General features: G+C 35.4%; 1 protein-coding gene across 2 annotated transcripts; it reads right to left on the reverse strand.

Moving 5' to 3' along the window:
- Positions 1 to 1,525: 1,525 nt before the first annotated feature.
- arhgef7b (Rho guanine nucleotide exchange factor (GEF) 7b) lies at positions 1,526 to 25,503 on the reverse strand. Of its 2 annotated transcripts, XM_051114647.1 has the most exons (22): positions 25,205 to 25,503; positions 22,788 to 22,868; positions 18,083 to 18,167; positions 17,383 to 17,516; positions 16,517 to 16,718; positions 13,060 to 13,148; positions 9,384 to 9,478; positions 9,215 to 9,310; positions 8,894 to 9,016; positions 8,646 to 8,784; positions 7,536 to 7,595; positions 7,230 to 7,376; positions 6,883 to 6,969; positions 6,262 to 6,340; positions 6,045 to 6,178; positions 5,643 to 5,864; positions 5,377 to 5,470; positions 4,839 to 4,928; positions 3,631 to 3,801; positions 3,061 to 3,160; positions 2,853 to 2,907; positions 1,526 to 2,744 (listed from the first exon to the last, which is right to left on the reverse strand). In XM_051114647.1, the coding sequence occupies exons 1-22, from the start codon at positions 25,367 to 25,369 to the stop codon at positions 2,622 to 2,624; spliced, it is 2,571 nt and encodes an 856-aa protein (XP_050970604.1). In that variant the 5' UTR covers positions 25,370 to 25,503; the 3' UTR covers positions 1,526 to 2,621. The 2 variants fall into 2 exon arrangements, with proteins under 2 accessions (XP_050970604.1, XP_050970613.1); XM_051114656.1 differs by lacking the exon at positions 3,631 to 3,801 and having other exon boundaries at positions 25,205 to 25,500.
- Positions 25,504 to 26,659: the final 1,156 nt, after the last annotated feature.

Raw genomic sequence — 26,659 nt, forward strand, 5'->3', positions numbered from 1 at the left:
TGTTACAAAAGATTTCTATTTCAAACGCTTTTCTTTCTATTCATCAAAGAATCCTGAAAGGCATCCTAGTTTCCATAAAACTAATTTATCAGTTTAATAAATTACATTTAATTTTATTTAAATAGAAAAGTTATTTAGAATTGTAATATTTTACAGTAGTACTGCTTTTTAATTTATTTATTTTGATATATTTTTGAACTATTTAACTAGCTGGCAATACAATATGTACTGTTGATACTGTCACAGGAGGAGAGGTCTGGCAACAGAAGAATTAATTTAAAGGGGTCATGAGATGGATTTTTTAAATTATTTTAATATGTTCCTTGAGGTTTACTTATAATGTTAATAAAGTTTTTTGAAAAAAAAAAAAAAAAAAAGATAAATATGTGGAAAAATGATTATTTTCAACCCTCATTCTGTCCCTCTGTCTAAAACGACCTGTTTTAAGGATTAGGTCCTTTAAGGCTTGTCAGTAATTGGCCACTGTTATGATTGGCTAACATCATGACAACATGACAAAAATAAAACAGTCATTTCCAGACAAAGTATTATGAAATCATTTACTTACGGTTTGTGATGCAGCTGCAGTCAGATCAAGTACCGCTTCATTTTTCAACAAATGTTTCTTTGTGAACTTTGTGAACAATGACGCAAACAAGCTGTTTAAACCTAACAAAGCAAACATTCTTTAACTTCATTTGCCCTATTGACAACAGAATCAAGCATGTGGCCTGTGTTAGAAAGCAGATACGCATCTGCACTGTAAAAAACAATTTGCTGAGTCAACTTAAAATAATTTGTAACCTGGCTGCCTTAAAATTTTAAGTTCAGACAACTCAAAAAAAGTTGATTCAACTTGAAATGTTAAATTATACTAAGTGACAACTTAGATATTTGAGTTGAATCAACTTAAAATTTTAAGGCAGCTGGGTTACTTACCCATCTGTTAAGTTTAGCAAACACAAATATCTAAGTTGTTACTTAGTACAACTTAACATTTCAAGTTGACTAAACTTATTTTAGTTGACTGAACTTAAAATTTTAAGGCAGCAGGGTAACAAATTATTTTAAGCTGACTCAACAAATTGTGTTTTTTATTTTTTACAGTGTTTGTACTGTAACCAGTGTAGACAAGATAGCGACAGTGATTGTAATTTCTATTTGACACGACACTCACATTCAGCGTATTCAAGTATTAGCCGTTAAGCGACTGAACGCCAGTGGGTGGGGCCTATGGTGAGATTAGTCTTTGTTTTACAACGGAGGCAGTGTTTAAGCAAACGACTGCACCCACGTGACGTCATCTTGCACCTTGGATCCTAACGCACCATTTTCTGAGTTATTACATAAACGCTTTTTTATTGATGATGAGGACATTTTAAGTTATGAAACTTGCAGGACGTATTAATTCAATATATAGATCTCTTCTTTGTCAAAAGATCAAGGGAAATTTGGTTTCTCATGTCATGGCCCCTTTAATGATGCAAGAAAGGAATGAGAGACAAAATCCCAGAGGGTCCCAGAGTCACAGTAAGAATTTGTATTTATTTAATTCAATCAGCAAGAAAGAGTAAGATAGAGAGAGTGCTTTGGGAAGAAAAAGTAGTTGAGGTTATCTGGAAATTTCACAATACACAGTCATTTAGCAGTAGACAATATTTCATTTAAATACATAAATTAGACAGACAACATAGACGACTCTCAATCCGTCAGTTTCCAACCACAGATTCAGTGTTAATTTAAAATCACTCTTGCATACATTTTTCTTAAAAGGTTCTTTGAAATGCTGACAGAGCTAGAAATGCTGACAAAGTTCTGTAAATCTTTTTCATTTTTCACCAAAAAGGCACATTTCTGAGCATTAAATACAATAAAGGATTATTTCTGTACAAAACAAAAAAGGTCTGTGAATGCACAATTAGTGTAGAGGATCATCATAAAAGTAAAAAAAAGATACAAGCTGCAAGGTGCAAAAAGAGCAACCGGACGAAATTAAAACTGAGGTTATTGTAAAAGCAACTTTGAAATGACAAGCCAAAAAAAAAAAATCTAAAAATAAGACTAGTTCCCTCAGAATTGTCTCCAGTATTGTATTGCAAGGTTTTCCATTGGAAAAAATCCTATTGAATGTCATCACTTATTGAACATATTGGCTAATGATTGAAAATGTCAAAGGATGCAGGCAGTGATGCAGGCCCGGCAATATTTGTAGGTACAGTGTGTCTATCATCCCTGAGACTCCTAGTTTTACACTAGGAACCAATGACATCTGTGACGGTGAGCTAAATGGTCAAACTGCAATTATTTTGGCAGCTTTGCCAGACCACACCTGATCCTGACAAGACGTTTCTGATAGATGATGTCCAGGCTCAATACATTTCTTTATCATCAGCATATCTGAAAATGAACTAGATAATTGGCACTGGCAAACAAACAAACAAACAAACAAAAAAGGCTTGAAAAGGATCAGGTTTAAAAGGCGTAATACTGTGACTGCAGGGATCGAGTCCAGTTTTGTCACAATATTTACAAGTATTTTTGGTCAGGAGTTAAGACTGATACTACACTCAACTACACACAATTATCAGATGCAGTTTTCATTTAGAAATGCACAGATGGGCTCACAAATTAGTCTCGTCCCAGGACGGGTCGTTCATACTCTTTAACACTTTCCTGACAATCTTCTCCAGCTCTTTCCGTGCCTTTTGTTCTTCCTCAAGAGTTCGTTTCATTCTCTTGTTGTCCTGGTGATGCAAAAATCAGAGAATCCGGGTCACGGCACCAGATTTTGACTTTCAACATGACATCACATTAAGCATAAAGAAATGTATGTATGTTGCATGTGGACTGACCTGCTTAAGTTCTTGAACCTCATCCCTCAAGGCATAAACTGTATCCACCAGACTCCTGTAATGGACATCCAGATGAGGCGTTAAATGTTTTCTATTCGCAATATTATTAGAAGATTAATCACGATAAATTACTGCATAAACTAACAGCCCTAATAATGTAAAATAGTAAGCAAATCTGTGAATCAGATGCAGAAATCTGAGATCTAACCTTTCTTCGATTACAGTTTGACCATTGCTCTTTGTCTCTTCCACAATGATTTTCTCCTCTTCAGGAAAAAGCATATGTGGCCCTGATTCCTTCCTTGATCCTGAAAAAAAGTTTAACAATGTTAACAGATTAAAAACAGAACAGTAACATGCTGAACAACTCATTAACAGGCTATAGAAATCATACCAGTATTATTTCAGTATAACTGAGATGCTACTATAATTTTTATTAATATTTGTAATTATTTTTTTTTTTCATTTTCATGTTAATTTCGGTTAAAGTTTTAGTCATTTTGTTGTGTGTGTGTGTGTGTGTTTTTTATTATTATTTCAGTTTTAGTTAACTATAATAATCCTGAATTGCACAGAAACAGAATTTTGGGATGACGCACTATTAAATATCACAAAAGTATTGAAAACATTCATCCATGTCTTCAATATGTTCGCAACCTTACATATTAACCTCAAAACGTATATCCAAACATTCAAAAAGAGCTTGCGACTTCCAGTGCAAACAAAATAAAGAAAGATGTTTTAGTTTTGATGTGTATATAGGAGCAGCAGCTCTTACGGGACATAGAACCCATTCTGTTAGTGTGAGTTATCCATATACTGTCATAGTCCGAGTCTTCGGATTGATCAGAGGAGGGAAATCCGCTGCTACGGCAACCCACAGCATCCACACACGATTGGTCAACATCAGCCAGCACATGATTATGCATCAAATCAGTGCCCTGCCATGCTAATTAGGGATGGGGGTGGTCAAACCAATCATATTGGAGAGGACAGGTGGGTTGAGAGGATGGACCAAACCAAGAAGGGTAAGGTGAGGGAGAACCCAAGATGCCCAATAATTTACATGTGTACAAGTAATAAAATAAAATATAACAAAAAGCAATAACAATGGTGGGACAACATAAGAGAGAAGGGTGATGAAGAAATCAATGAATGAAGAAGGATGGAAGGAAGAGGAAAAGAGACAAAGATGCATGTTAAAAGAGCAGAAAATATTAAGAGTGATCAACGCAGTGGTAAAGATTTTAGTCAACACACATCTGTATAGCTAATGCCACAACATTTCAGTAAAGATGTTGTAGTATTTTATAGGCATTTGTAAGAATGTTTAGCAGAGACTCCAGGACAGATGAAGACATTTTGTAGGAATCAAAATATGGGCCTCCTAGGCCAAATACACTACCATTCAAAAGTGTAGGTCTGTAAGATTTTAAATGTTTTTGAAAGAAGTCTGTTATGCTCAGCCAGGCTGTATTTATTTGATCAAAAACGCAGTGAAAACATTATCATTTAAAGTACCGGTTTTCTAATTTAATATATTTTAAAATGTAATTTATTCCTGTGATGCAAAGCTGAATTTTCAGCATCATGACTCCAGTCTTCAGTGATCCTTCAGAAAACATTCTAATATGCTGATTTGCTGCTCAAGAAAAACTTATTATTATTTTCAGTGCTGAAAACATTTATTTGTAACGATGTTAGTCTTTACTGTCACTTTTGATCAATGTAATGCTTCCTTGCTGAATAAAAGTATTAATTTCTTTCAAAGAAATCATACCGACCCAAAGCTTTCAAACAGTACTGTGTATTTTAGAAAGAATTTGGCAAAAAAAAAAAAAAAAAGGAGACATTTAAATGTGACAAAACTGCTAGTATTATGTGATACCCACAGTCATATAAATGCACAAAAACCATTTACATAGTCTGGGACTGAAGTGAGATCTGAAAATCACAAGAAAATACATAAACGTGTAGAGTACGTACTTGAGTTTAGTGTTTGCCGTGTTTTAGCGCTTGTACAGTATGCTTCGATCACTTTCAGAATCTGAGCATCCTCCTCCAAAGCTACAGTACCTGATTGAAAACAAGAAGAGCATATAAGGTAAGGTAACGTTGTAAGAATATAACAAGGCACTATGTTTTCTTACATGCAGTAGACACAAAAGCAATACTGTATGTGTAAGGCTAGTTCACCCAAAAATGAAAATTGTGTCATTATTTACTCACCCTCATCTCGTTTCAAATCCGTAAGACCTTGTTCATCTTCGTAACACAAATTAAGATATTTTTTATTAAATCCGAGAGCGTTCTGACCCTCCATAGACAGCATTAAACCATTAATTAATATCTTAATGTGTGTTCCAAAGATGAATTATGGTCTTACAGGTTTGGAATGAGATGAGGGTAATTAATGACAGAATTTTCATTTTTGGGTGAACTGTCCCTTAAACATATGCATATGTAAAAAGTAACAGGACTTTCAATTAAACATTATTAATTTATAGAGTCATTAGTGTCATACTTTTTCTCACAGCGAATTCCTCATCAGATGGCTTCCTTTCAGGTTTTCGTTTGGGCAGAAGCTTCTTCATACTTTTGGGACTTTTACTGAGATCCTGAAAGACATAAGAAAATTAGATGCAAATAACCAAATAAAATCTCATACAAAGTAAGTTTAGTTAATAAGCATTGCTAATAATTTGTTTTAATCATCGGTCATAGCGATTCTTCTTCTAGATACGCTATTAATGTGTCGAAGTTCGATAAATATGTAACATGGTACGATACCTCTTTGTAACACAATGCAGCTGAGGGTTTTAGGGGTGGTGCGGGTCGGAGACAACTGAGACTCCAGGGCTTCTGGGTTTTGGGGGGTTCGAGGGGCCCCCACATCATACCGCTGTGAGGGGTTCCAAGTGAAGAGAGGTGAGGAAGAGTGTGGTACACTGGAGATCCACTCACACCTCGATTCTCTGAGTGTCTGGACGGGGTGAGAGGGTGAGACGGCAGCTGAACAGAAAGGAGAAAGACAGGTGAGTGACACTATATTATAATATGCTATAATAATAATACTTTTTTACTGTATTTTTGATCAGATAAATGGAGCTTGGTGAGAATAAGAATTTCCCTTCAAAAACATTAAACGTTTGTACTGACCCAAACTCTTGAATGGTAGTGTGTGTTTCTCACCGTATGGCAGGGAACATTCTGTGGTTTCAAGCTGCTGGTTGAAGTGCGTTTGGTTTGCCGGTGTAGATGATCCACCCAGTCGTGTAGATCTTGCTGGTTGTTACAGATCACCTGGATCCGCTCGATCATATTTCCTGCACACACACACATTATTACTGCTTAAGCATATCTAGCAATATTAACATTTGACATGAGGGCAACTGGGTTGGAAACTCACCAGATATTTCGAAAGCATTTTTTGTGGTGTCACTGTCCTCTATTTTATTTACAGCCATTCCAGTCAGAGGCAGCTTTCCCTGTGTGAGTCAATCAACCAATCAGCTGTCAGCAATTTATTGAGTGTTATTAATACATGACTACACAAACAAACAGCTGAGATCAATTCCGAGGTCACTCTAATAGAGTAGAGTAATATTAAAATAATATGAAGTAATAATAGAATAATATGGAGTACAAAACTATCAAAACATGACAATATAAAACATGTAAAATATATAGTATGTAATCAGTTACAGTGTGGAAGCAGCGTCTACGTTTAACACAATTGTTTATTTTCAGGAATATTTATATACCATAATTACATACCATATTATATACCAGTAATTATACAAAAAACTAAAAACTGAAGGTAACTGAAAAAAATACTAATTACATAAATACATAATGATTGTTGGTGGGTCTTCACTGCATCCAAAATATTACCACTATATTGGGAAAACAGCAGCAGTCATTTTTGCCACAAAAAAAAAAAAAAAAAAAAACTGAAAAAGTGATGGGACAGGAGAATGTTAAGACAGTTACTGGAGAAAGTTATTACTACAGTGAAGGACTGATTTACCTGGTAGATGAAACCACTCATTCGAGGACTAGCAGACAACATTAGAAGAACATGAGGAAACAGCAAAAGGTATCGCTCATTCTTCTCCTGAAGAAGCAAATTAAGTTTTAAAATAAACATTTTCATTATACTGAATTCCAAATCAGTCAATTAAAATCTAAGAAACAACAGATACAATAAAAACGACAGAAGATTGCTCTTAAACAGTTTTAAAAAAGGGTTAATAGAGAACATATAAACCGGTTTGATTCTTGAAATCCTTTCTAACAATAAATAATTTTAAATACTGAGTGTCTCTGATGGTTGGTTAAGTTTTGAGAACACCTAGACTATTTGATAACATTCACCTCGGCGCCGTGGTTCTGGATGAGAACTTGAGACATGTAGAGGACAGAGCCCAGGGTCTTAATGCCCTCCCCTTCCCATCCCCGAATAGACTCCATTAAAATCTGCAGCTCAAGTTCCTTCCTCTTCCTCACTTCCTGACACTGGGCCTGAAGACACAACAACAAACACACACGAATAAGCCCAGCATCCCATTCTGGAAAATTATGCAACTTAAACAAACAGCTTTTCATAATTTCACACATCTTTCATCCTTATATACAGGTGAATAACATAGAAAATTGATGTGTTGACCTTATAATACTCACTGAGAGATTTTTAAATACTGTCATGCTCTTCTGAATGTCCGGATAATCTGGATGAAGCGCCTGGGCAGAACAAAGGAAAATACGAGTGAGTAAAACTGGTAAACTATATATACACACTACCAGTCAAAAGTTTTTGAACAGTAAGATTTTTAATGTCTTTTTAAAGAGTCTCTTCTGCTCACCAAGCCTGCATTTATTTGATTCAAAATACAGTAAAAAAAAAGTAATATTGTGAAATATGTTTACTATTTAAAATAACTGCTTTCTATTTGAATATATTTTAAAATGTCATTTATTCCTGTGGTCAAAGCCAAATTTTTAGCATCATTACTCCAGTCTTCAGTGTCACATGATTCTTCAGAAATCATTTTGAAATCAACTTTCTATTCTTCAAAGAAACCTTAAAAAAATTCTACTCGGCTGTTTACAACATAATAATAAATGTTTTTGAGCAGCAAATCAAAATATTACAATGATTTCCGAAGGACCGTGTGACTGGAGTAATGATGCTAAAAATTCAGCTTTCAAATCACAGGAATAAATTATATTTGAAAATATATTCAAATAGAAAACAGTTATTTGAAATAGTAAAAATATTTCAAAATTGTACTGTTTTTCCTATACTTTGGATTAAATAAATGCAGGCTTAGTAAGCATAAGAGACTTCTTTAAAAACATTAAAAACTGTCAAAAAACACTGACTGGCAGAGAGTGATTTAAATTTGTCAAAGATTATTTTTTTAAAGAAATTATTAATTTAATTCAACAAGGATGTTTTAAAAAAGTTTAAAAGTGACAGACATTTGTAATGTAATTATATCAAAACATTTCTATTTTAACTTTCTATTCATCCAAGAATCCTGAAAGTATTGAACATTGATAATAAGAAGAAGAAATATTTCTTGAAAACTAAATCACCATATTAGAATGATTTCTGAAGGATCATGTGACATTGAAGACTGAAGTAGTTTGCCATCAAGTACAATATATAAAAATATAATAGAATAGCCTTGATGAGCATTAGAGACTTCTTTCAAAAACATGTAGTGTACATTTTTACATTTAACTCATCTTAGCCAAAACATTTTAACAACGAGAGAGGTTTGGTACCTCCATGTGGCGCTCCATCTCTTTCAGTAGTGTAGGGTATTTTTCCAGTCTCAGGAAGGGTTTGCTCAGGCCCGTGGTGAGTGTGAGGATTCCAGGGCTGTTCGCACCTTTACTTTCCATAAACTCTCCTAATTCCTCACTGAAACACACAAACATACACTGACGTCATTAATAATGACCCATAGACTGTATTTCCGAAACGTAATGGTCACAATGTGTTTCTGTAAGTGTATTGCGTTGTCATGCACCTGTGTTGTGTGAGAACGTTAACCGCAGATGGATGATTGGAGCAGTAGGTCACATACAGACTCCTCATCTGAGGAATGAGGGACAGAAAGAAGCTTCCTATCCTCTGCTGACTCTCTGGAACTCTGCACACAACACACACCAGTTCATATAGAAATAATAAATGTTGAATAAAAAGAAACGCTAAAGTTGAACAGATCTTTAAGATCTTTTAGTGTAAATCCAGATAAGAATTGCAATGTATTACTGGTATCTGCCACTAGATGTCAAACTATGACAAACAGTGAGTGAGTGAATGAAAGAATAGGACGGGGGACTCTTACTTGACGCTTTCCTCCAGTGAATGCACCAGTGTTTGCTGAAATGAGCTGATCTCCTCTAGATTTCCCATGATGTGACTGATATCTGACACGCTGAGCCTAAAAAGAGAGAGAGATCTGTACTGAACTGCTTTATCTCTGATTATGTTGGACTCTCATCTTGAGTTCTTACCTGTCAGTGGGCTGTAATGCCCTCAGATACGTTGAGAGGAGAGTTTGCAGCTCCTTACAATACTCTGTCTCAGTTTGTACGATATTCTGAACCACCTGTGCATATGTCAAAAACAAACAGATGTTACACATGCACAACTTAAAAGAAAAAACAATCAGTATTAGTTTGCAAGAGTATAATGATATAAGATATAAAGACAAGACATCCATCTATAATATAATGTTGTCAATATATAGTTGTAAATGTACATATATTGATTCATAGTTAGCATAAACAACATAGACTGCAACTTGAAATGCTTAAAGCACCAAATGGTAAAATCATCAGTATGCAAGGAAAATTGGCAAGTTTTTATGATTGGTCTCTTATTATCACACACACTTAACATTTAACAATCAGACAGTTTTAGGTGAAAGAATGAAGTCGGTGCAGCATATGGTGCTATACAAACAGGAGAAGCACATTGTCCTTGGAAAACTAACAGGTCTAAAGCAAACAGACTAAAACCTGGAGTCCAATTTAATATGCTTATTGTCCTTGAAGACGAAACACTCCAGGCATACAAAGAAAGTGCGAGAGATAACGAAACTGGGCCAGTCCTTGTATGTCATCATAAATTCTGATTTCAGTCTAACTTAAGATTTAAAGATCCCTTTTTGGACAAGGCTAGTTGACTTCTATGAATACATCCTGGCAGTTAAAGCCTCACAATGCAACAGTAAATCTTTAATCTGTCCTCAAACAGACAGCAGATGAACCTTGAGATGCATCCATTATATGGAGAAGCATAAAAGCATCGATCAATTCAATCAAACAATGACTTAACCTGTGTGACTTGTTAAAAAATTGTATTATAAAAACCTGCTGCCAAAAGCTTAGGAATACAAAGCACAAAACTAAGGATTCTGTTGGCCAAGTCCATTAAATTAGTAAAACACATTTTAAATTTTAATTGTAGAATTTGTAAAATATATATTTATATTTTATACAAACACAAATGTGACCATAGACCACAATACCAGTCATAATGGTCTTTTTTTTTAAATTTATACATCTGAAAGCTGAATAAATAAGATAGGATAGGACAATATTTAGCTGAGATGCAACTATTTGAAAATCTGGAATCTGAGAATGCAAAAAAAAAAAAAAAATCTAAATATTGAGAAAAATCACCTTTAAGGTTGTTTAAATTAAGTTCTTAGCAATGCATATTACTAATCAAAAATTCTGTTTGATATATTTACAGTAGGAAATTTACAAAGTATTTTCATGGAACATGACCTTTACTTAATATCCTAATGATTTTTGGCATAAAAGAAAAATCTATCATTTTGACCCATTCAATGTATTTTTGGCTATTGCTACAAACATACCCGTGCTACATATAACTGGTTTTGTGGTCCAGATTCACAAATATGAATTTGAGAGTTTGCAGGATTTTTTTTTCCTGCTGCTCCAGACAATTAAATAAATAAAATTAATGTTAATCTAAAAAAAAAACGTAAAAAAAAATACAAATATTTTTCCATCAATATACAGAATTATAAAGTAATCATAAAATTCTGCAGAAATAGAGCTTTCACATGCATGCTGTTGCATGCAAGCTGTTTGTTCACATATTGAATGTGGGTTTAAAGGCAGATCAATAAATGAACACACAAGAAAAATAAGTTTTTATGGATACAGCATAGGTCACATAACAGTCTAAATATGAAAATGCCAACTTTTTTCTTTTTTCTTTAAGAATTAGCCAGGACCAAGACCAAACTTTGTCTGTAAACACATGTACAGTATGAAAGCACCCCTGGCGTGAACTGCAACACTGGACATCTGGACAGTCTGACAGTTAAGGCCGTTTCAAACTGTGTCCTTAGCTTGAATGGATCTCCTCCCCTAACACTGCTGTAAAAGACTGAACTCTGCCTGACCTCAAACTAGCGTCCTCCCTGAAACACACACATGCGTACACTCTTCAGCCGGTCTGCCCTGCACAATCTTCAGAGGAGTATAGGGTCAGTTACTGCACATTCTTATCAAACATGACACATAACTAACACACAGACGCACAGACATAGACAGCGCAGGGCCTCAGGCACAGCTGTCCCCCGAGTCAATGAGATGGAAAAGATGACCTATATTATGGCACGAATGAGAGACAAACACGCACACACCAGTGAGAACTGATAACCAAATACAGACATTCATAACAACATATTTACATATGAATATGCAAATATAACACCAGACACACTCTTCCTCTGTCAACACTTTTGAAAATTCACTTATGTGCTCACATAGACACATATTCACACATAAAATTGTTTGTTTTTCTATCAAATTTTTATACTGAGCTAATGATAGAATGATTTTTATCTCCAACTCCAAAAGCCATCCTTCACAGACCTTTCTGCATTTTGCAAAGATTGTTTGTTTACCAAGCCGTTTTTCACATTCAGACAGCGTTCACAATGTAGGTGACTTTAATTGTAATATCCTTGAGGGGACATTTGGTAAAAGCAAAACCTGACCTACACACACACACATTAACAGCTCATTGAGTTTGCAGAGGCTCAGAGGGAGGCTCCTGGGACACGTTGCGTGAGGAAATGGAGCACAATAAAGGGAATTCACATGTATAAATGATCTGAAAATGACTTTTATTAACAAAATTTATTATTATCCGGATGTTTAAGTTGTGCGTCTTTTAATTACTGACATTAAATCAAGCTCAAACCGGGAGCAGCATCTGCTGGTGGGTGTTAAACTTGGATTATTAACTCTTAAGTAAGTCTAGTTTGGTGAGGCTTTTAAACCCAGATTAAAGCCTTATGACTGTAAATTCAAGGATTAGTCGAAGGCTAAGTCTGCGAAAACCGGACACAGCACGGTTTCATTAAAAACCCTTACACAAATCGAATCTCCTCGCAATGCACCGTTTTAACCTCAATAAACTCAAAAAAAAGAGAAAATGAGTAGCACTGAATTATCTTTAACTGTGAGAACTAGATCATGGATGTGTCTGGTCCACATACAATACTGTTTAAAAGTTTGGAGTCTGTAAGATTGTTTTTAATGCATATGAAAGGTTTCACATGCTCACTAAGGCTGCATTGATTTGACTTTATTCAACAATTTCTTCTCTTTCGTGTCACTGATGACACATGGACTATTTTAACGATGTCCTTACGACCTTTCTGAGCCTTGAAGGTGTCAGTTACATTGGTGTCTATGGAGGGTCCGAAAGCTCTTGGATTTCAGCAAATATCTTAATTTGTGTTCCGAAGATGAAAGAAGGTCTTACAGGTTTGGAACGACATGAGGGTGAGTAATTACTGACAAAATTGTCATTTTTGGGTGAGCTATCCCTTCAAGTCTAAAAGACACGTGCAACCAGTATAAAAATCACAAAAATCTGTTGCAGTGTTTCGTAACCCTCTAAAATGATTCATAATGCTGCTATAACAATGACTCCTAATATCTTTAAACCTTAGTCTTATCAGTCAAGTATAGGCAGGGCTTGTGGTGTGTGCTCACTTATTTGGTTAGGGAAATATCTGTGCAATACAAACTCCCCAGAGGCACCACTTTCACTCCACGCACATCATAAATAATCAACTCATTCCATGTGGGAGGTGTTACACGCTACTAACGCAACACTACAGCACATCTCTCTTACCACATTGTAGTAAGTCTTGCAGAAGTTAGAGGTCTCAAAGCCCTTGGGTGGACTCTTCAACGTTCCAGACTTCGGTGACACAGGTTTGTCTGTTTGAGAGAGCAAAAACAGAACAAAAGGTAAGGAGGTCAGCTTAGACCAACATCTGGAAACATTTTGTTTCTGTTATTGAATATTAAAGTACATCTCTCCTGCAGAGAACATTCAGGACAGCAGTATTAGATTTAGATACCTAGAGGGGAAGATCTGAGTTTACAGGAAAACATTACACTTCTTACTTCAGCAAGAAGATGGTTTGAACATTTAACTTCGTTTGATCCATTATGAGCAACAATGTATGAACTTCCTAGAATCATCAAAATTATCAGCTTTTCTCATCATGCTTTTCCACAAGAAAACAATCAGTTAATTGATTAAAAGCATTATTCTCCACTTGGCAAATGTGTGATTTTTGTTTTCCTTCCCTTCCCCAAGTTCCCCAGAGCTCTACATCTCCACAAACCAAACCATTCATTAGTGGTGCTTACCGAGGTATGCATCATATTTACTACTGCATACACTTAGGATTAGATATTTGAGCAAATCCAGTTTTAAAGGAATGATTCACCCAAAAATTACCCTTGTCATCACATATATTTACTCTCATGTCGTTCCAAAACTGTATGACTCTTTCTTCTTGTTTGAAACAACATGAGGGTGCATAAAAGCCAGAATTTAAATTTTTAGACGAACTCTCTCTTTAATCATGTAAGCTGAACCCAAAGAAAACAATGCATGCATCACTACACTCTTCCCAACTGCAGCCATTTTTCAGATGACGTATGAAATCAATATACTATTAATGTCTGCAACACATAATGTTCAGCATGCATTTAACACAAGTAAATCCTATAAAAGAGTCTAGATGGCTAAGTGCTCAGAGAGCTGAATAAACGATTGTGGTGCCATATTCAGAGGAAAGGGGAAGCGCTGTCTTCTGGCTGCTGCACTTCCTGTCTTTGTTGTTGGATGGTGTTTCCTTCCTGTTAAGCCCGGGATGTTCAAGCTCTGATGTCATCCTAAATTATTTCCATTCAAGCTGGGTCGAATACACATTAAGGTCGTTTCCCAATACATTAGAGGGAAGCATCTGTTTGGCATCATAGGGTGTATATGCTATTTATGTTTGGACTGGAGAACAAGGGTCAGGGGGTTGTGTTTATGCTACAGCGTGCATACAGTGAGATAAGGCTTCGAAAATCTGGTATTTAAAATACAAGCTACTGTTCAAAAGGTATAGGTTTAGAAAGTTTTTTTACGGAATTAAAAGATTGGTACACTTCTAGAATGAAAATTTCCTGATCATTTACTCAGCCCCATGTCATCCAAGATGTTCACATCTTTGTTTTTTCAGTCGAAAAGGAATTAAGGTTTTTGAGGAAAACATTCCAGCATTTTTCTCCATATAGTGGACTTTAATGGGGATCAGTGGGTTGAAGGTCCAAATTGCAGTTTCAATGCAGCTTCAAAGGATCTACACGATCCCAGCCAAAGAATAAGAGTCTTATCTAACGAAACAATAGTCATTTTTTTACAAAAATAAAAATGTATATACTTTTTAACCACAAATGCTCATCTTGCACCAGCTCTGCGATGTGTGTCCGCAACTTCTTTTTGAAAAGGTAGGGTAGCGGAAAAAAAACCCCCAACTCACTTTCTCCTCCAAATTCAAAATCATCCAACATCATTGTTTTACCTTTTTTTGTAAAGCGTGTTTGACTTTCTTTGCATGTTCGCTTTATAAACAGTGGGTTAATACTTCCGCCTACTTCACGCGTGACCTTTCCAGCATGACTACGTAAAGCGTGTAGAATTTGTGGTTAAAATGTACATACATTTAATACATCCTGATTCATTTTCAGCGATGACAAGTGTTTGGACAAATATTATATTAACTATTGATCTTTTGTTATTATAGGAAGTAGGGGTGTGCCCAAATAGTAAATCCGTATTAGAAAAGGCACAGAAAACAGCCGCTAGCTAGTGGTAGCCTGTTACATTAGAGTAGCCTATGTAATATATATTTCTCTTACCACATAAACAGAGTAAGGAAGAGATGACTGATAAGATGATGGCGAATGATTTGTAGATCCTAAGCACCACTGAAAAACATCTTATCTTGGAAAATATGTGGTAAACAGGCCTACTGTCACTCTATGTGATCGCAAATCTTGAAAGTGAAAGTAAAATGCAAGCACACAATTTAAAAGCGGTTTCAATGCCCCGCATATTAATAATAGCTTTTTTATGCCCGCAATTTATATACAAGGCAATGTACCCAACGACATAATTGCGAGAGAAAGCACTGAAATATATTTTTTCCTTCCATTTCGTAATTAGGTGTTTTATAGTACATGTCATTTCCTTTCTGTACACGGTATGATCGGATTCAGACACATCACTAATGGGAAGTGTTAAGTATTTTTTATTTATTAAGAAGGTAATAGTTAATAGAAAATGCTGATTACTGTAGTCAGGACTATCCATACTATAGACGTGTGTTTTTGTATTAAAATACTTTTATGCGTTTGACATCCAGTGTGCACAAAAAAAAATATTTTAATGTGATTAAAAATCGTGAATCAATCTTTGATCGAATTGTGGCTCCAAGAACTGATCTGAATCGAATCGTGAGGTACTGAAAGATTCCCACCCCTACTTTGAAGCTGCAGTTTGACTTTCAACCTGTTGGCTCCCATTTAAGTCCACTATACGGAGAAAAATCCTGGAATGTTTTCCTCAAAAACCTCAATTATTTTTTTTAACAAAGACATGAACATCTTCGATGACATGGGAGTGAGTAAATTATGAGAAAATTTTTATTCTCTTTTTAGTCCTGTACCCAAGCCAAGTGGAACGAGCGCACATTTTTCCACCGTAAGCCTGTAATGGTCATATAATCCCACAGTTTTTGGCTTTTGCAGAGAGCTGCCATTCAGTTCTCTGTTGGCACATTTTCATTAAGCCTGTAAGTCCTCTTTTAATCGGCCATTTAATGGACCCGGACTGATTCTACATCTTCATAGTGCCAGTTTGCCTCATAGACACAAGTACAAATAAGGCTTTTAAAAAAGTATCACCCAAATATTTTAAGCTGTCCGAAGTGTTGACAGCCTAACGTGCAGCTGCCCATAGCAATTTTCTGATCTATACACATACTCAGCAGGTCTTTTATGAAAATATTATGGTAACACTAGGACATAGAAGAAATTCAGCAGGTAAACGGGGTCTACAAAACCACATCACTCATGCTTTTCTTGGCAGTCTGTGAGAGGAATATGAATAAGACCAAACCCTCTAGTTCGCTTGTCTGGTCTTGCAGGAGTCTAGATTAGTTCTCTTCCTACAAGAGTTTGTCAGGTTTCAACTTCTGCTCTTCAACTAAATTCTTTCAATGTTTAAAGTGGCAAATACTAACCAGAGCCTTTGATCTCTTTGACATAGTTGCTAGGAAACCAGCCGGTTTTGCCATTGAGAGACCCCTCCCACCAGCCACCCTCTTCCTGGCGTGTCACCTGGATGATGTCACCCTTATTGAAGGACAGCTCATCCTCATTGGTCTGCTGGAAGTTAAACCGCGCTTTCACCAGCACCTGAGGGGCACTGTTCTCAGACATGTCCTACAGAGAAAGAGAGAAGTAGTTTTTAAAATCAAAAAGGTGTTACACAATTAGTACATCTGACGGTTATTCTTAAAGAACCAGTTAACCCAAAAATGAAAATTACCCCATGATTTACTAGGAATGTAAGACTTCTTCTTTTAGAAGAATGCAATCAGAGATATATATATAAAAAAAATGTCCTGGCTCTTCCAAGTTTTATACACCTACATCCTACGTCATCCACTAGATGCCACTTTCTCATGAATGTGCGTATGACAGTTCGCAAAAGCGAGAGACTGCGGTTTATAAAGTTTTAAATATGGATATTTTTCTCACACAAATGCATCGATTCACTTCAGAAGGCTTTTATTAAGCCCCGGGAGTCATGTGGAGTACTTTTCATGATGGATGGATGCACTTTATTGGACTTCAAAATCTCAACACCCATTCACTGCCATTATAAAGTTTGGAAGAGCCAAGACATTTCTGACATAACTCTGATTGTATTTGTCCGAAAGAAGAAAGTCATATGCACCTAGAATGGCTTGAGAATAAGTAAATCATGAGGCAATTTTAATTTTTGGGTGAACTGTCCCTTTCAAGTCATTTTATTCTGTTTTCCAGCAGTTTAGAAAAAGTCATCTTATTCTACATAAGGGTGTGGAGTGATTGTGATGCTCACCAGACTGCGGTACTGGTTGTACTTGAGTCTGGATGATCTCCTGTGAGTGAACGAACAGTTGATCGAGTCAAAGGACTTGATCCGAAGAGAAGACGAGTGACGAGAACACACAGAATTACTCTCACCACCGGACTCTATAACCAGAAAACACTCATTAACGAAACACACACATTCACTCCAAGCACACGTTTACTTAGCTATCTAAATGGGGACTTTCCATTCTATTGTTTTTAAACACAGCTAGACAAAACCTTAAAGGGATAGGTCACACAAAAGAAATTATGGTTGATCCACTAGTCACAGGGACTATTTAACAATGTCCTTACTGCCTTTCTGGGCCTCGAACATGTCAGTTGCATTGCTGTCTATGCAGGGTCAGAAAGTTCTCAGATTTCTTAAAAAATATCTTAATTTGTGTTCTGAAGATAAACAAAGGTCTTACAGGTTTGGAATGAAATGAAGGTGAGTAATTAATGACAGAATTTTCATTTTTAGGTGAACTATCCCTTTAAGTCTATTTTACAAATAAGGACCTCATCCAAAAGAAGGCTTTGAGGAATTATGTCAGGTCTAGCTCACTTCTGAGTGCTCAAACAAATACAGCTAGGCCATGCTGGTAATAAACTAAATGACTCTTTATGATTTTATAAACATCCTGTCTGACGGCACTTATAATACAGGTGTTTTAGACGTATCTCACCTGAAGTTGCTTTGTTGAGTGCAACCAAACAATTCAAGACCTTGGAGAAGTTCTGGCCCTGAAGCAAGTCATTGGCCTCAAATACCTGCAGAGGGAAAAACGCCACAATTACACATGCACAAAACAAAAAGACATGCATAAGCGCAAATATAAAGTGAATAAAAGTTTGGGTCTGCTCCTGTGAGGTCATAAACATAATCCTATACAAAAAGAAATTACATCTTAGAATCGCATGTTTTGGTTTGATGCACAAGATCGTAAATCCTGATGACCCATGTCTAAAAGGATAAATACTGTTTTTCAATCTGCAATACAAGACTGACTTGATTCATGTTTAAGGTTAGAAAGTTTTTTTTTTTTTTTGGGTTAATACTTTTATTCAGCAATGACACATGAAACTGAGTAAGTAACAGTAAAGACTTCCATAGTGTTACAAACGACTTCAATTAATATTATTTCAAATAATTACTGTTCTTCTTTTGCATCAAAGAATCCAGAAAAAAACTGATCAGTTTCCACAAAATTGTTAAGCAGCATGACCATATTCGACATTGGTGATAATACGAAATGTTTCTTGTGCATCAAATCAGCATATTTAAAAATATTTAAAGCATTTAAAATGAAATGAATCAAGGGATCAAAATACGATGAGTGATGCTGATCCAAGCATTAAACATGGCGAAAAGCTTCAAAAATATTAAAGACGGATAAACAGTTTTAGCAGAGGATGGACTGTAACTCAAGTCATTTAATGCTACATATGCAAATTCAGAGGCCATATGCAAAACAGCAGAACAGTAACAGCTATTCATTAAAAATATGCATATATTCTGCAGAATAAGCAAGTACATTACAGAAACATTGCCACTAGGGTGAATTTCGACCTCTTTGTGACTGACAGACCGTATTTCCAGTCACAGAAACCCATTTATGATGATCACAGATTCTCTATAATGAATATGCTTCACTCAGGGAACATAAGAATGTAGTTTTGCAAAGCTAGGGCAATGTGTGTGTGTGTGTGTGTGTGTGTGTGTGTGTTTCGGGCTCTCAGACTACCTGCTGCTCTCTAGGCCATCTGGACACATAAGCTCATCCCAAGTAAACCCAAACTGGCCTGATCTGACACCAACTTGATCTGAACTCTTCAAATGATATACAGGCAATAAAATAGAGAAGTAAAGTGCATCTGGAATGCATTTTACAATGATGATTATAATTTAGAGAACCATACCTTTTGGGGAAATCAACATATAAATGCTTTACTTGTTGTTTTCTCTTCCCTGGGAAGCAGGGTATTTTAACATTAAAAAACGTCATTTTTCCATGTCCTGTTTTACTTCAATAACAAGATGCAGTTTAAAGTAAAACACTTGATTTCATGATGTATAAATATAAACAAATATATAGTAAACTGGGTAAATTTGGATTTCATGTGGTCTTAAACGTAACCTATAACGTTAATCAAAACTAGTGCTGTCAAATGATTAATCGTAATTAATCACATCCAAAATAAACGTTTTTTTGTTTACATCATAATTGTGTGTATACTGTGTATATTTATTATGTATATATAAACACATACAGTATATATTTTGAATTTTTTTTCACATGTATATATTTATTTTCATATTCAATATTATAAATATTTTTAATATATAAACATAACATTTTTCTTAAATACAGACATGTATGTGTGTTTATTTATACATAATAAATATACAAAGTACACATATATTATGTAAACTAAAATTTTGGATGCGATTAACCGCAATTAATCTTTTGACAGCACTAATAAAAACTTTTTTCTTTTCCTACATATTGATCGGAGAGACCGTTTAATTTTATATACAAAACTCAGATAACTGTTCAAAAATCTGGGGTTGGTAAGATTTTTCTTTTTAGAAATGAATGCTTTTATTTCAGCAAGGACACATTAAATTTATTAAAAGTGACAGTAAAGACATTTATAACTAAATATTTCTGTTTCAAATAAATGCTGCTTTTTCTAAAATTTTGTATTCATCAAAATTCCTGAAAAATATAAAATATACTAAGAAATATATAAAAATCTAAAAAAATATACATATATAAAAAATATATCACCGTTTCCACAAAAATATAAAAAGCACAAATGTTTTCAACATTATGATAATAAAAAATGTTACTTGAGCACCAAATTAGCATATTTAGAATGAATTCTGAAGAATCACATGATCATATAAACACAGCCTTATAACAGGCCATTAAAAACATTAAAAATCTTGCCAACCCCCAGACTTTTAAAATACTATACATTGATTATTTTTTTGCAGTTATTACTATATCTGAGAATTTTTACCCATGGCAATCTAAAAACAGTCCACGATGATTTGAATTTATCAGGAACTGACGAGGAATCCTTTATCCTTTCAGTGAATTAACTGTGTTTATTTGCTCCAATATACACACAAAGACATTTCATTAATATTCAGTACTTGATACAGGCCTAAAGTCCAGTCCCCGACACTCAAGCACCATCAACAATCATCACACACATCTAAGTCTACATTACATCATCTGCCATCACTGTAGTGGAATTAAACTCCCTCCTGCTCGCTCTCTCTTTAAACCAGTCACCCAAACACCATTTGAAGAAGCAGTTTTAGTGTGGAGTGGCTCTCTTGATTCTGGCCTGTGCCAAACCCCACAGCACCATTAATGAGCTGGCAGCTCTGCCCATTCAAACACACAACTCCATTCACCACAATAGAGGGCTTGTCTGAACCTCTCACAGCTGGCTAGAAGAACCGAAGACACTGGCACTCCTGAAACACACACAGAACTATAACCATCCTACACAACAGCACTCATATAGAGCAACACAGAGCAACATACGCACACAGGACCCCTGTGGGCAGAAAGATCTCAGTTACACGATCACGCTGCCAAACGTTAACAAGCACAGAAGTGTTTGTGAAGAAACATTTCCAAAAATGACAAAAAATGTGACATTCAAAAATTAAAAACAGATTTTACTGACAAAACAGCACTGTCACTTTCAAAATAACACGCTGTTATCGCATTAGATCTGAATAAAATCCTTTAAACAGCCAGTGCTTGATTTTAGAGATTGCAGCAAATCAAAGGCCATGTGACAATTCATTGCACTGTAATGTGAATAATTTATGGCTGCATACTGTGCTGTCTATTGCATGCTTTTTCCAAGAACCGACATGCATTTGCCTGTAGATATCTGCAGGGAAAAATTGGCAGAACACAAAATCTAGCCTTAAAAAATTGGTTTAACAATAGCACTGCCTCTAACTGCAATAAAAACACTGTGTGGGTGAAAGATCTGATTCAATCTCACACCAACACCTATTGGACTTGCGTGGAGACTCAGCCAACAGAACACTATGTTTACAAACATATGAACTGTTAATAGCAAATCAACAGTGTAATGCAACTGTTACAATTGTCAGTAAAGAGCATTTCTTGATAAACAAGTCTGAACAACTCTGAATTCATTTTACCTGGCGCTTTGTCAGGTCCAACGCCCGGTAACAATTGACTACACCCTGTAAATTACTTAAGTGGAAGTGATTATTATGAAATGTTACACTAAATATTAGACATTCACGAACAGTCCAGTTCACCAAGGTCATGATTACACAGCCATGTAAACTATATATTATTGCACAGCTCTAGAAGTTAGATATACAAGTAAATCCAACTTTACCCATATACATTCAGCATATTCACGTAAAGCACAATATACTAAATAGCAAAACTGCTTGTTTATATCTTTGGATCTTTCTATATGTCAAAGAATCCTGAAAAATATGTACTCAACTATTTTAAATATTGATAATGATGATGATAAAGATATAGAATGATTTCTGAAGGATCATGTGACACTGGAGTAATGATGCTGAAAATGTAGCCTTGATCACAGGAATAAATTAAATTTTAAAATATATTCAAATAGAAAACAGTTCTTTAAATAGTAAAAATGTTTTACAATATTACTGCTTTTGCTCCACTTTGGATCAAATAAATGCAGGCTTGGTGAGCAGAAGAGACTTCTTTAAAATCGTACTGTTCAAAAACTTTTGACTGGTAGTGTGCATGTGTATAATTTTCAGTTTAAGGCCCACATTTTGCTTTATTCTGGAAAAGACTTTTCGATTAGCTTCCAGCTATTTAAATACATTAATACATTTCTGAATAATATTAAAAAAAATACATTATTTTTATGAAATAATTGGTTTTGGCATTTATTGTGTCACATTTGCATGTAATTTTGGAGAGTTAAATCTCAGTCAGTTGCAAGTTACAGGCCACGGTGCCCTTATAAAACGTTTATTGATTGTGATATCATGTCTTTCAATATTTTAATGTTCACAGCAGAGTACAGCAAGCTAGAAATGAGACATTGCAGAAAGAACATTAAATGTTGTATGAATCATTTAAGAAATTGTCATGGTAACACAAGTCAAGATGCCGCAATAACACTACATTTCATTGTTGCCGATGTAATAATAACTCTAAAACCAAAACACAGGATTACTGTGTTCCCAACTCCAGCTGAGACTCAGTCTGGCGACCTGATTTGCCTTCAAGCCCCACAAACAAGCCACTGAATCAGTGATTATAAACATAAACGAGCATGCAAATGAAATGAACGACTAAAACAGAAGCTCCAAGATCATGCAGCACTCACCTCTATGTGATATAATCCACAGCCTTTCACAAACTCTCTGATATTACTCAAACACTCGTCTTTCCTCGGGTCCTCATAGATCTGGAAATAAAGCGAAGAGATAAAATGTCTTCCGAGCCGTACTTTCTAGCTGGTTGGTCAAAGAATAAACAAAAACTCGTGCGAATACGCCATTTGTTTATATCACAGCTCATCGCCCCGTTCCTGCAAAAAGCCACTTATTCTTCATAGGGAAGTTGGCGGAGGAATAGCGGAAATGACGTGCGCTAATAGCTTGCGGTCGGGTTCAGCGAGAGGGGCATGCTGGCACAGGCAAACACTACCTGACCCGTCAGAGCAAAGTCTAGCATCTTTCTGATGGGCTGTAACTATTTTGTTTATACAGTAGAACCTGTTAATGAAACTGGACGTTTGATCGCCGTATCCCACTTTCTCCGAGTTTATCTTATAAAATCATACGATTTTGCGATCATATCAACATCGTAGATTTCAGACTATATTTTATTGCCTACAAATTAGAATCAGTGATTTACACTACAGTCAAAAGTTTTTAATGTTTTTTTAAAGAAGCCTCTTCTGCTCACCAAGCCTGCATTTATTTGGTCCAAAGTACAGAAGCAGTAATATTGTGAAATATTGTTACTATTTTAACAACTGCTTTTTATTTGAATATATTTTAAAATGTAATTTATTCCTGTGATTTCAGGAATCACAATGTGATTCCTGAAATCCCTTGTGATTTGCTGCTCAAAAATACATGTATTATTATGTTGAAAACAGCTGAGTAGAATTTTTTCAGGTTTCTTTGATGAATAGAAAATTCAGAAGAACAGCATTCATCTGAACATTATAAATGTCTTTATCATCGCTTTTAGTCAATTTAAAGCAATCTTGCTAAATAAACCAAAAAATGACTGACTGCAAGCTTTCAAATGGTGTAGTGTATAATGTTACAAAAGCTTTTTAATAAAAGGATCAGATAAATGCTGATCTTTGGATTTTTCTATTCATCAAAGAATCCTGAAAGAAAAGTACTCAAATGTACTGTTGTAAATGCTGATAATAATAATAATAAATGTTTCTTGAACAGCAAATCAGTATATTAGATTAATTTCTGAAGGATCATGTGACACTGGAGTAATGATGCTGAAATATAGCTTTGATCACAGGAATAAATTATATTTTAAAACATATTCAAATAGAAAGCAGCTAATTAAAATAGTAAAAATATTTCACAATATTACTGCTTTTTACTTTCGTTTAAAATCAAATAAATGCAGGTTTGGTGAGCAAAAGAGACTTCTTTAAAAAATATAAAAAAATCTTACTGTTCAAAAACCTATATTAGAATACATTATCCTAACATGCTGTCTTTGAGACTGTGGTTGATACAATCCACGAAATGTTTATTAATTATTAATTAAATACATCCACATTATATATCATAGCGTATGTGGATATACTTAATTATAACATAAAAATAATACTAAACTCCCTATAGTTACAAATAAACATCCTATCTGCAAAATAACGAGAATTTAAGAATGTGTCAAAATGTGCTCCAATTCAGTTACCCTGCTCAATTAATTAAACTTGCCTAATTATGAAAAGTAATGTTTCACAAGCGACACTGTTATTAGAAATATTTCTAGTTCATTTCCGCGAATCGGTTATTTCGAACAGTTCGTTCCAATGAGCCGGTTCAAAAAACAACGGTCTTTAACGTCCCATGATTATTCCCTGGAAATTATATCGTCCCAGTTTAATTATACAGCCACGGTTCTGCTCATAAATCGGGATTTAAGAATTTGTAGTCGTATTTGTTCATTCACCAGTTTTTGGCTCATTGACTCGGACACGTTCGAAACTCCGAATGATACGGTTCGATTCAAAGAGTCAAATTCGCGAACGAATCATTCGGACAGGTGCTCAACTGATTCACTGAAAAGATCCAACTCAACAACAATTCGCTCACAAACCGGACATCGCCGTTTCCTCTCTCCCTCTCTCTCTCTACCACAGTCAATGGCGGTCGACTTATATCGACGAATCCCAAGGTTAATTTCCGTTGTTGCCACACAAAATTGCGCTTTCATTATGATTATTGTTAAAATACCGCTCTTTCCCCGCCACCGCAGATCAATCAAAATGTTCTCCAACGTTACTTCATTTTCCCACACTAACCGCTTTCACTTATAGATAAAGGAAATTAAATTAAAAGCTAAAAACCAAAGTATGTTAACATATAAATTTACCCTGGTTGATCGTAGCGCGCTCAGTGAACCCAAAACGCGCGCTCGCATACATACAAAGGTTTTGTGTGTCCGATTCACAAAAACATCTGCGCTTTTGTGTCATTTATTTACGTTACGTTACTCTATTATGGAACTGCATGAGCTTTACAAGCAACGTCTTACCGTGTGAACCGAACCGGGTCGCAGTCGTTCCAGCAGTTTACACAAAACCACTCCATCTCTGAGAGATGCCTGTAAAAAGCCTTCGGGGTCCGATAGTGTCTTTTTGGGTGATTCTAGGACACCCAGCGTTATTAACCATGTGATAGTCTGTTCAGCCGAATTCATGACCTCATATGCGTCTAAAGCTCAAAAGCGATAATCCATAAGCAAACGAATATGCAGGCTGTATGAAATGACAGATAGCCCGTGTAGTGCAGCAGCAGCAGCAGCAGCAGCAGGATATCTGGAGCGAGGGCTCTGATCCCTCCTTTTCCCTGGATGTTAGGGATGACGATTTGTTTAGGGTTATCTGGCAGGTCCGGTTTCTCTCTCCTCTTCTTTCATCTGGCAGGATGTCAGCTAGTGTTAAACCAAAATCAACAACCTGCAATTGTTTTCCGCCACATGACACCCAATTCACCCAGTTTGGGTCACTGAATACTTTAAAGACTTCTGAAACAAACGCACTGACATAGGCGTTTTGAAGCACTGGACTGGATATGAAAGACATTTGGTCGTGTGTTATTAGTGAATCGAATATATATTTAACACCACACTTTCACAGGTGGAGAAAAACACAAATTGTTTGCTTAAAATCTTTAACTTGTATGCATCTGTAAAGGTATGCACTTTTTTATGAGACCGATCAATGCATCTGATTTATTCAAAAAAGGCGCTGATGCAAAATACTATTGAAATCCAAATGCACCTCTAGCGCCACCTAGCGGACTTTTATTCAAATACACAACAGCTCATAAAACCAATAGATGAATTCAAAATTAAATTAAACCTTCTCATTCTCCACCAAGAGACATCATAGCATCACTTGGACTGGATTTCAAAAGAAAAAAATATTTTTTTGGAAGACGAGGCTCTTTACCTGGAATTAATTAATAATAAATTACTGAAGGGCCTTTAGGATTTTCAGACATTATCATGTTATGCACACCTCAAATTCTCAATGCTGTGATAAAGTAATAAATATAATATTAATATACACATGTCCTATGTAATTAATTACTAAAAACGGCCTTTTCCAGACATTTTTTTAACAAATTCAGCATGATGTATATTTAAAATTTTATTTCACATCACAATAATGAGGATGAGATTTTTCTACATTACGGCTGGCTACTTACATTTTGGAGCAAAAATAATGCCACACATCTTTTGCGGTCCTCAGAAATGTTATTTATAGAAAATAAAATCTAACAAAATCTTTTGCAATATACATCTACAGTTAAGGTCAAAAATTTACATACACCTTGCAGAATCTGCAAAATGTTAATTATTTTACCAAAATAAGAAGGATCATGCAAAATGCATGTTATTTTACATAGAAGATATTTACATATAGTCCACAAGAGAAAATAAGTTGAATTTATAAAAATGACCCTGTTCAAAAGTTTACATACA

The sequence above is a fragment of the Labeo rohita genome, chromosome 1, assembly GCF_022985175.1.
Source record: "Labeo rohita strain BAU-BD-2019 chromosome 1, IGBB_LRoh.1.0, whole genome shotgun sequence".
Classification (NCBI taxonomy): Eukaryota; Metazoa; Chordata; class Actinopteri; order Cypriniformes; family Cyprinidae; genus Labeo; species Labeo rohita.